This window comes from Adiantum capillus-veneris, chromosome 28, assembly GCF_014529385.1.
Source record: "Adiantum capillus-veneris isolate H3 chromosome 28, ASM1452938v2, whole genome shotgun sequence".
NCBI lineage: Eukaryota > Viridiplantae > Streptophyta > Polypodiopsida > Polypodiales > Pteridaceae > Adiantum > Adiantum capillus-veneris.
In genome coordinates this window covers 102,020,343-102,031,778 of record NC_140958.1, presented here as the reverse complement: position 1 = coordinate 102,031,778, position 11,436 = coordinate 102,020,343, and the positions used below count along the sequence as shown (strand labels likewise).

Sequence of the window (11,436 nt, the reverse complement as noted above, 5' to 3'; positions counted from 1 at the left end):
TTGCACACTAAGTAACACACTCTCTATTGTGTGCCTTGAGCTTCCTTCGTCTTCTCCAAGCTGTGTGTGTTTCTCTGCAACCCTATACATGTGGTAGTGATGTGTGTGAACACACTAGGACCCCCGGGGTATTTTTTCCCTCTTTAGGAGGTTTTTTCCCCCGTGCATTGTATATACGCCCATCACTCTAGGGCTATCTATCTTTCCATTGCACACTAAGTAACACACTCTCTATTGTGTGCCTTGAGCTTTCTTCGTCTTCTCCAAGCTGTGTGTGTTTCTCTGCAACCCTAATTCCAACATACCCCACTTTCTTGCTTGGTGAATTGGAACCGGAAGTGATTGTAATATGGGTGTCCATCCACTTTACTCATCAATTTTATGCATGACATGGCATGGGTTTTTAATTGCCCTGCTATTCCCCTATTTTTATTAAGAGAACACAAGTGTAATTATTTGCAAGGTGTCGATGAGAGCTCTCTTGGCGTCACTTGTTGGTGAAGGAAACTAAGCATGCGAAGAGCAAGACAAATGCAGGGCCTTGTCATTATAATTCAGGCGACAAGAGATTACCTTGTTATTGCCAAGGGATATTCTGTTTGCCGGCAATGTCAGTTTCCATACTGATTCATACTACGTAGCATATATAGGGAGGGAGAGCCTCGGGAGTCGGGAGCAATATCCCAATCATGGCAGGCCCACGCAGCTGTACTTTGCTCATGGTGATTCCTTTGTTACTATGGCAAGCTCACGCGCTCACCAGCCAGGAGGGGCGGCCGGGGGAATTCGACGCTGACGTAAATATAATAAGCCTGCATATTTTCGTGTGTTGATTTACTCTCCCAACATTTTCAGGCCTCTTCCGGCCCCTGCGCCTTTACAGTCTGCTTCCACACACACACACACAGAGAGAGAGAGAGAGAGAGAGAGAGAGAGAGAGAGAGAGAGAGAGAGAATTGGGTTGATCATGGTATTGTGGTAGTATGCATGCACGTGCTTGAGAACTTGCATCTATACAGAATTATAGAATCTTGAGAAATTCTGCAGGTGCTGCAGCCAAACGCTCTTCAAAACTAGCACAAGAAGATTTATAAATTTTCTTATGTAGGAAAAAGGGAGCCTGAAGTGTTTTTCATACAATGCATAATTACATCATGAGCTTCTGCTTGGGAGGCACCGCATACTTGGCTAGGTATGATTGTTACCCCTCACCCGGCCGGCGATCCCCTGCCCCTAATCATACCTAGCTAGGTATGCCGTGCCTAAATACAAATTGCATCTTTTCATTGGATAAGACCTTTCTTCTTAGACCTCGTCACAACCACTATGGGAACTATGGTATTTTGGTCTATAATTTCTTCAATTGTAATGCAATTAGAGCAATCACATTCCACACCCATAACTTCTTTAGATGCCAACACTTTTCCTTTTATTTGACATCTCTTTAGTGAGCAAATCCATATCCCGAGCAAAAAAAATAGAGCGTGTCATTTTTTCGAGCAAAAGTGAAGAGAACTATAACACAAATTGCTTTTTTTATTAAGCTCAAGATGTTGAGGTAAGTCATAATGTTGGAATTGTTGTGAGAAACTGTCCAAAACTTTTTGTGACTGGCAGAGCTCTCTCTCTCTCTCTCTCTCTCTCTCTCTCTCTCTCTCTCTCTCTCTCTCTCTCTCTCTGACTCGGATTCATTAAAGTGGCCCTTCAACAACAGTGTGCCGTGCACATGCATCACCTTACTAATTTTGTCATAGTATCGTGGTGATAGCAAAGAGGCCATTTAGCATGCGGGGTGCTTGGAAGGGGCTGGAGATGGGACACAAAACAAAGTGTGCCAGATTGTCGAGCATTGACTCTCTACTAGGGTGAAGAAAACATTATCCATGGCATCGCCTTTTCTTTTTTTTGGGGCCGTTTGAAGCTTCTTTTCAACTAGTTTTACGAGATTGCGCCCACTCATCCACACCCACATGTCTCAAGAGTTGAACCATAGTGGGTGCGCTGGAAGCCCCTTACCTTAACCACTAGGTCAAATGGCACTGCCTTCTAAACGTGATAAGTACAATATCCTATGTAAACACGTAGTCATTTGCGCCATTTGCCACCTTAATTGTCCAGGTGGCTCTCGATCTGCACGCTAGAGTTTGTTTATAGTCTGTCTTTTCTATCCCTAGGACCGAATCTCACTAGATTCCCCTTGAAGAAATGCTTTCAAAATCGTATCCCAATAATCTAATTGTTGCCATTTGATGTGTGATCTTAAGCTTCTTGTTGTTAACGGACGAGAGCTAGCTTGGTTAGTAGAGTACTCGTCCTTCACCATCACCTAGGTGATGGATTCGAGTGCGGCCCAGACAACCCTATGAAAAGCTAGTTGGTGCACTTGTATCATCGCCCGCGGGATGTGTGGGTATTGCTACCAAAAAATAACTTCTTGTAGGTAGGTTACTTGGATTTTGTTGTAATTTTCTTGTAGGTAGGTTACTTGGTTTCTTGTAGGTAGGTTACTTGGATTTTGTTACTCGGAAATATTGCTTGATGAACAATGTAATTTTTTTGGGAAAAAAATCTTCTTGGTGACTTGCAACAAAGTCCATTTCTGTAAATCAGGAATGAACTTGGATGTGCTAAGAGCAGACTCGTTTCTACACTTGCTACTTGGGAACAAACGCGTGAAACAAACGCGTCTTCAAAAAAGCAAGGGTAGAGAATTGTGTTTTCCGTGTTTGCCAACTCTGTAGATTTCGGTAAATCCACAAGAAGATTTACGAAATTTCTCACGTAGGAAAAGGGAGCCTTTTTCAGTGTTTTTCATACAACGCATAACATCATGAGCTTCTGCTGGGGAGGCACCGCATACCTAGCTAGGGGACCACGGGTGCCTCCCTCACAGAAGTTCAAGATGTTGAGGTAAGTCATAATGTGGGAATTGTTATGAGAATCTTCTTTTGAGAGTAGAGACTAGCGAGCAACATTATCTTATGTAATCAAGCGGGGGTTCAACTTTGCCTGTACAAATGTGGAGTGATTTAGAATGGTGATGGTGCCATTACTAAAGTTTTGAACTTTTATTGTGCAGGCACAAGAAAGTGCAATTGATGACATTGAGAACTTTATGACTGCGCCTATTGACAGTGATGATTATTATCCACCCGGGTTTGTATCTGCCATAGACACTGACATCACGGATTCACTACGCCTTCATACTAGTTTAACACTCCACAATACTGGTCAATGCTTTGGAGGAGGTACTGGAGAAATCATTGGCCTCGACCTTGTTCAGGCATGGGCACTTTTTCTCTCTCCTTAGCTATCATACATACACTTACACATGTACATTGCACACTAACATCATGGTCAACAGTAGTCCAGCATATAGAACCTCAAAATCACAATATGAATATAGTAGCTTAAAGGTAATCCTTGCACTATAACCTACAATCACTCTTCAACGAAGTTGGCAAAATCAATTCATCGTTTTTAAGTACTTCTGGACCCACCTTAAGTTTTGGCACGTTATCTATTAATCCCCATTTTATCCCTTTTTCCATAGGTATTTTTCAATAACATGCTTGACACCATACGAAGTCAAATTAGAAATGGATTCGGATTTGGAGTTGTGGTGGAGGGTGCAGGTGATCAAAACTTGCTTGAAGAAGGTCTCTCTGCACAATTCTACTACTGGGTGGAGAGGATAGGTGGCACTGATGATGGAGCAGACACACCTAATACAGGAGAGGCATCGGGTGACTCGGATAACGATTCCAATCGTCACGATGAACTTGTTGTTACTGCAGGTACTATTGTGTATGGTTTGTAACTTTTACTAACTCCTTGAGTGAAAACAGGAGACGATATAGCCACACATGCATAGCAATACATGCACACATACACACACTCCATTTGCATGTGGTGCATGTATGCATGTCCACCTTTGTGAGAGGGAGGGGCTATGTGTGTTTGTGTGTGTGTGCGTGCGCATGTGTGAGTGAGTGAAAAAGAGAGGGAGACGTGATTTGTCAGAGATAGGATTCTAGACCTTCTTTTTCTTTCACAACTTACAATTGTCAGTGAGTTATATGAGAATAGCCAAAAAATTTACAAATTCAAGTCATGCTCGAGTCGAGCCATCACATTTCCTCACCATAGGTACGTCATCTAATAGGGGAGCCACCCCATGACACCTAGTAAGGAACCTCTACTTTAGCAATGATCATCCATTACGACAGCAATAGACATATTCCACTCATTAGAGTTCCTGTGTTTCCCTGTGTGAAAGATAGGATTCTAGACAAAATAGCGGCATGCCCACAAACATGTTTTTCCTGCAAATTTTCTAAGAGGAGACCAAACTTCATTTAAAAGTGAACTGTGTGTGGCAAGAATAAAAACCCATATTTTCAATGTGTGTGTGTGGCTTCTTTTTTTCTTTTTTTTCTTTTTCTTTTTTTTTTTTTTTGGGGGGGGGGGGGGGGAATGGCAATTGCATCTAGATCATTTGTTATGCATTTTTTATATTAAAGGGTATTTCTAGAACGATGTATTATTTAGTTAAAATATCATTTTGGCTAGCTAATCATACACTTTGATTTCCATTCAGGTGTTCCGCAAGGAAAAAGAAACTCTTCAATGAACTCAAATAGGGATTCAATTTCAACCAACACCACGTATAGAAGCCACCCTCCTCCACATAGGCATATTCTTCACAGCAATGCAACCAAAAATAGCACTGCAACCAAGAACATTTCACGAGCACAATTTAATACTACCAATACAAAAAGAATTATTTCACAAGAAGATACTATACGAGATTGTCCACCATGGTATAATGCTCTATTTACATCTAATTATGGTATGAACGTGCTGACAAGTCCAGACTCTGGCAGCGAATACCCGGACCTCATATACTCACCGAGTGAGGAATACTTCTTGCAAATGCAAAATGATTGCAATTTGGTGCTATATCATCACCTACCAGATTCAAACAGAAACAAACCAATATGGGCATGTCCTAATTACTCATGCTTTAATAAGGGACAACATTGTTATGCTCGCATCAACCTAGATGGGACTTTTGCTGTATATAGTGGTTATGGTGAGCCAATTTGGTGGACCCCTACTCAATGCTCTAGTGGATCTGGTTGCTGGTCTAAAACCTACCTTATTGTACAAGACGATGGGAACCTTGTCCTCTACCTGCAGGAAACGGGGCAGGCCATTTGGGCTTCAAATACAGATGGCCAATGAGCCATTCAACATATCAATATAGATATTTATTTTATACATCAAAAACAAATCCGATGTGTATGCATTTGCATATGACATAATATGCTTTTATATTTAAAGTCCATCTTGTCTCACGAATTTATTTTCAAGTATTAATTTAAAAATTGACTGACATTGTTTTAAAAGATTTTAAATAAGTAAGTAAAGTGCAGCTTGTCTTCTTGATAGATCGTGCATGCATACCCATTTTTGTTACTACTATTTGAAATATCACTTTGTAGCTAAAATGAAATTTCATATTCTTTGATGTTGTGCAAAGAAGTAGCCCATCTTTTATGGTTGCATTCCACCACCTCTCTACATTTCCATGCAGTGCCAGTCGTTGTTGCCACAATTTACCACCTCGATGTTGTTGTTTTGAGTTGTGCACTACCCTATTTAGGTGAGGGTGCACTCACCTTCCCATTGGCTTTGCACTTTGGCTACCTTGAGTTGCAGGCACATTCCACCGAGATCGCCAAGAGGAAACAACTACATTTGCCAAAATTTCCCTTAAGCTTCTGACATGTATATTAACCCCACGAGCCTCTTCATTTGCCTTCGCTCCTTCGAGCCATACCAAGAGTTTCAGATGGCCTTGTTGTGGCAGATAAGCGGCCAAGGTGGAGCTTGACATTGGAGGCCCTTTTCTACGTAGAGGTCCAATTCTCCGACATTGCTACTTGCTGGAGCTAGAGGGATGGGTCAAGGAAGACTGGACAACTACATCTTGATACACTAGAAGAAGAAGTTGCTAGGATTTGAGGTAGGTTGCAACAACGCCAAAGTATTTTCTATAATCATGTCTGGATAAAGTCATGATGGCTTTCAATGCCATGCTCACATTCAATATATGAGTTCCTTTTCTCTCTTGATCTATGGCCACTACATCAGTGTGATCATTGCACTCTAGCATCAAGATTTTCATACCACCATGACTCTATTGCTAGGGTAGTACCGTAAATCCCATACCTCTGTTTCTCTATCTACAACACATATACAAATTAAGATGTTTCTAGATTAGTACCCTTTTTGCCACTATTTGACATTAATTTTTGAGAGATTCCGTTGTCGTCTCCATTTTTTATCTTTTATCATTCAGCCTTGCTGAATAATTTTGATCTCTCTCTTCTTTCCATCATCTGAAACCTCCATGAGACAACGGTACAATGGCCAGCTTCTTGCGAGCATGAGTATACTATTTGTGGAGCAAGTGCTTGCCATATTGGAGACCAAGTTTCATATGTACCTTCATCATCTTCCTCAATACCACGATGAGTATGGTGAATATCATATGCTGGGTAGGTGACAATTGCATGCAATATTTTCATAGAACAAGCCTTGATATCTTTGTAAAGGTAGCTAAAAAAAAATATTGTTGAGCATGGTGTGTGTGGTCGTGCTTGAATCTTGGTCACCACGTGCATCTAATTGCTCACTTAGTTAAATCCCTTAATTTGGATTGAACCATTTGTTTGTTGGATCTGATTGGCATTTGTAGGGAAGGGTTGAATTGATTTTTTTTATAATGAGGCACCTCACTCCCTATATGAAGTCCCAAGCTTGATATTATTTACCACCCTGGCCATCAAGAGAAGGTACACCAACATGCTCATCATCTCCCTTATGGTGCACATCCCCAACACATATTGGAGAATAAATGGCTTGGATACAAATGCGGTAGAGGATCTTAAGGCACAAAAAGTAAACGATAGTCTCCCTTCCTTCTGATACACCAAATCCATCAAATTAAGTTCCACAATTTTTTTCAAATAGAGGATTAATCATTGCTTGAGAGCATCTACGGAGGCTAGAATGACAATAATCATTGTTTTGACAATAATAGTATTATGCGTTGTGATGTCAATAGTTCCTATGGTTGATGCTAATTGATACTTAAATTTATATTGTGGATAAATTTAATTAGTATGCATGCTTATAATCATGTTTGTGATGACTACGTCTCTCAAACACCAAGTAGAATTTTTCACCCTCGGGAGAATGAAATGCAGGACTAAAGAGCAGACATGCTTGCGGCAGCTACGTCTCCCAACCACCAAATGGATTGGTCATCCATCTTGGAATGATGTCATAGGGTAAAAAAGGATCCTCTACCCGCTAAGAAACATTGGCTAATGACTAAAGCTTTATCTCTTCTATGTCATAATCGATGACGATTATGATTTCAAGAGAGAGGTAATGTCATAAAATCTAATATCTAACCAACACAAATGATTTTTTCATATTAAAATGATCATTTAATGTGCGAGAATAAACGGAAACAAGGATTAGAACATAGACATGTGCTTACAGATCTATCTCACCACGGGGCCAATGGTCAAGGGGTCCAAATGAGAGATGGCATGTCAAAGAGCAAGGCTATTTAATGGAGCTTAAAGACCTTAGGGCTAGATGCATTAAATACCTCCAAAGGTTAGTCTTAAGATTCCTTTGGCCTTAGACAAGCTAGGGATGTGCTTGAGGTGGGAACCCGGTCCAAGATCGAGGTGCTTGTCGTGCTTGTTGACTAAGGTGCTTGAGGTGCTTGTCAATCTTAATGACTAAGGTGCTTGAGGTGCTTTTTGTGCTTGCTGACTAAGGTACTTGAGGTTCTTAATGACTAAGGTGCTCCATGACTAAGTTGCTTGAGGGGGTAAGGTATTCAAAAGTCAATGCATATCCCTACACAAGGGGGGGGTGAGCCCTCATTGTAGGGGGCTAGAGAGAGAACACATACACCCTCACACAAGGCAAGCTTGGTAAAAAGAAATCAAATAGGACACTCGTTAAGCTCCTCTTCATGTTTCTCTCATGGTGTGTCTAAAGCCTATTGGTTAGCCTCCCAAGGAATCCAATGATAATTTAGTTAATTTAAATAACTGTCTATGCATTTATCAAGGTCTCTCTCTCAAAGGGGAAAGAGGGACTCTTCTACCCTTGTTTCATGATATGCACTAAGCGTGTGATTGGCCAAGCTTGAGGAGGTCCAATCATGTGCAAGATAGTGCTAGAAGAGGGGGTCGACCAAAGCAAGGAGGGGGCTAGCTTAGGGGGTATACTCTCCCACGCACGCACACGCACACACGCACACACATAGTTATTGTGTCAAGTGCAAAGTGCAAGAGCTCCATCTCCTTCTCCAAGCTAGTAGAGAAGTTGAGAGCCTACACCAGCACTCTTGGCTATGGAATCCAAATCCAACCAAGAGCCATGCTTCAATGCTTACTCTTGCCATCTTCTCCATCTTCATTACTAAGCTATTATGTATGTTTGCAAGAAGAGTGATGATAAGTAAGAAACTATTTCTTTCTCCTATGAATGTTTCTTCTTTCTCTTCCCTACCCTCACTCCCCGCTAGCTCTCTCCACCTTTGAAGGTGTTTGAGGCCTAGGGACTGAGGTTGTGGATAGTTAATGCTTTTTACAAAGTCTATGTTATGTTCGCAATGCATGAAGCTTTCCATCTTCAATGCATCACCTACGTCACAAGGAACACAAAGATTATATTATATCAAGTCTCTCTTGATTGGAGAATCTATAATACAAAAGCCTCTTGGAGAGGGGGCGGATCCACATAAATCCGGTCCTCAACTGTTGTCAAGTTCACTAAACTCTCTCTCTTGCAAAAGTATTGTTCATGTCAAGTTAAGTACTATGGTTATGTTGCTACTGCTGAATAAGTTCACTCTCTAGGTTCTCAAAGTAGTTTCACAAAAATGCTCACTGTAATTCTTTTAATTCCGCTATTCTCAAAGTTCATAGGTCTTTTCCATTACAAGTTAAATGACAGTCCACCACTCACAAAGACCTTTAAAGCTATACATAACCTTAATGGAAAACCCACCCTACTATGAGCAGAGAATCCCAAAGCTAGAGGGTGGCACATAGCAAAAGCAGAATCCCTAAAACATATATCGTTACTGGTTACTAAGGAAGACTAGGAATAATCCGTCCAAATTGACAAGATATTAAGAACCCTATGATACCTTGACAACACCACCTCCACACTTTATGTACCTACCCCACTTTCTTGCTTGGTGAACTTGAAGTGCAAGTGGTTGTAATATGGGTGTCCATCCACTTTACTCATCAATTTTATTCATGACATGGCATGGGTTTTTAATTGCCCTAAAACAAGCAAGTTTTTTTTTCCCCTATTTTTTCAAAAGAACACAACTCTAATTATTTGCAAGGTGTCGATGAGAGCTCTCTTGGCGTCACTTGTTGGTGAAGGAAACTAAGCATGTGAAGAGCAAGACAAATGCAGGCGACAAGAGATTACCTTGTTATTGCCAAGGGATATTTTGTTTACCGGTAATTGGCAGTTTGCATACTGATTCATACTACATACTGATTCACCAGAGTTTTAGACATGTTATCATGATTAGAAACATCCATGAAAATTTTGCATAATAGAATCACGGATTTAACAAGTTGTTCATTTTGCATAACACTAAGTGACACATTTACAAGTTGCACTTTACTTGAGAAACATGAAGATGATAATAAACCTTACTTTGTCACGAGGTGAAAATATTTTCACTATGAGAATGTGTGCTTTTTTACATACACTTTCAACATAAGAACTTTCACTTTCTATGGATGAACAATTTCTCATCGTGAAAAACAAACAATTTCTCATCATAAGAAATGTCACTTTTTCAAGGACTCTCATAACCATGTGAATGTAGAAGTTCTACGTTTGTAAACAAAAGAACCAAATTACAACCATAAAAAATAATTCAAATTTTATTTTTAATATGCATGCACACGATTTATTTGATTTTATTCTTCGACGCAACAGAGGGCCCACGAGGGAAGATGCTTATCTCTTTCAAATATTAGCCATGAAACATGGTCGGGCAAGGGTCACGTACCATCGCCACCTAATTGATGCCCACATTTTAAATTTATGATATACAATAATGCTTCGTGTTTGCACTAGCACAAAGTAATTGTTTTTGTACTCGTATAAAAGCTAAAAAGCAATCTTAAAGTTTTTTTTTCATTACCTTTAATTCAACAATTCCTTAGAAGTTTTGCAAATATAAATCACGTGATTAATTTTTAATGTGATTATTGCACATATAAAATAGATATTCTTACTTCAAAAGATAGGGAATGTGCATTTGAAAATTGATTGTTTCTTTGAAGCTTTAATAAAGAAACCAAACAGAATACTTATAGAATTTATTTTTTATTTTTATTTTTAAAAAAAACTTACCACAGTGAGTAGAATTGAATTAATCAAAAAATTTACATGATAAACCTTGCGCACAAACAGTGCCAGAGCATCATCAAAACATACACATTCATAAGCAATAAGATTGAACCATCCCAAAATCACCGATCAAATAAGGGAGACCATCCGACATCGCAAAAACTAATAGACGTACCAGATAGATCCGACAGGGTGGGGAGGGTGGGGCTCAAATGTACCCATCACCAAGAGATCTCCCGAGTTGTCACGAAAGTGTGTTGCCTCGAAAGGACTTGAAACAAACAAACTGTCAAGAAGACCGCATGAGCAAGACAAGAGATGACACAAGCCCTTGCAACCCTAAATTATACGGACATTTTAAACCTATGACTCGTGGCTCTTTGTGTTAAATAGAAGATGTAACTAATCTCTAGTTAATTTTTTAATTTAAAGTCATGTGAAATATATTCACATAACAAGATCAAAAATCTCACTTAACCAAATTTTGACATTAACAAGATGAAAACATTTCTAACAGCTATACAAAAAGAGCATTGACTACTTCATCCAACTTATTTCTCTAACAAATTGTTTGTGGATTGCTATAGATGACTAGATAGTTTGATTATAGCTTATGTATTGTCCTCTTTGGATGAGACAGACAGGTATATAAAGTTAAGGTTTGATAACCTTAAGCTTTTTATCAAAGAAGAAATCTTATGTTGTCACTTCTATCATTTGACAATTGAAGTGTATTACATTGTTTTAACAAAAATGATAATTGAAGTGTATTTCATTCTTTTAACAAATTGATAAAGTACAAACATATATCTAATGAAGGTCGCTAACGACAATGTAGCTCTCATTTTGAATTCAAATATACAAAGTGCATCAAAGGTATGGCCCAAAAATTTAAATTGTAGAGAAAAATTAATCTTTTGATAGATGTGCCAAAGCTATTAAAGGAAACTG

The 11,436-nt window shown here is 39.4% G+C and overlaps 1 protein-coding gene across 1 annotated transcript; it reads left to right on the top strand.

The window, feature by feature from the left end:
* The first annotated feature begins 689 nt into the window (after positions 1-689).
* Positions 690-5,247, top strand: LOC147420991 (uncharacterized). Its single transcript, XM_086505185.1, has 4 exons — positions 690-797; positions 3,080-3,283; positions 3,554-3,797; positions 4,601-5,247. Exons 1-4 carry the CDS (start codon positions 690-692, stop codon positions 5,245-5,247), a joined length of 1,203 nt encoding a protein of 400 aa, XP_086361311.1.
* The last annotated feature ends 6,189 nt before the right edge of the window (positions 5,248-11,436 follow it).

Excerpts from the sequence above, each read along its gene's own strand:
- LOC147420991 (XM_086505185.1), top strand. The coding sequence starts at position 690 with ATGGCAGGCCCACGCAGCTGTACTTTGCTCATGGTGATTCCTTTGTTA. Across the intron at positions 3,284-3,553 it reads TTGGCCTCGACCTTGTTCAG|GTATTTTTCAATAACATGCT; the intron begins GCATGGGCACTT and ends CTTTTTCCATAG. Across the intron at positions 3,798-4,600 it reads TGAACTTGTTGTTACTGCAG|GTGTTCCGCAAGGAAAAAGA; the intron begins GTACTATTGTGT and ends ATTTCCATTCAG.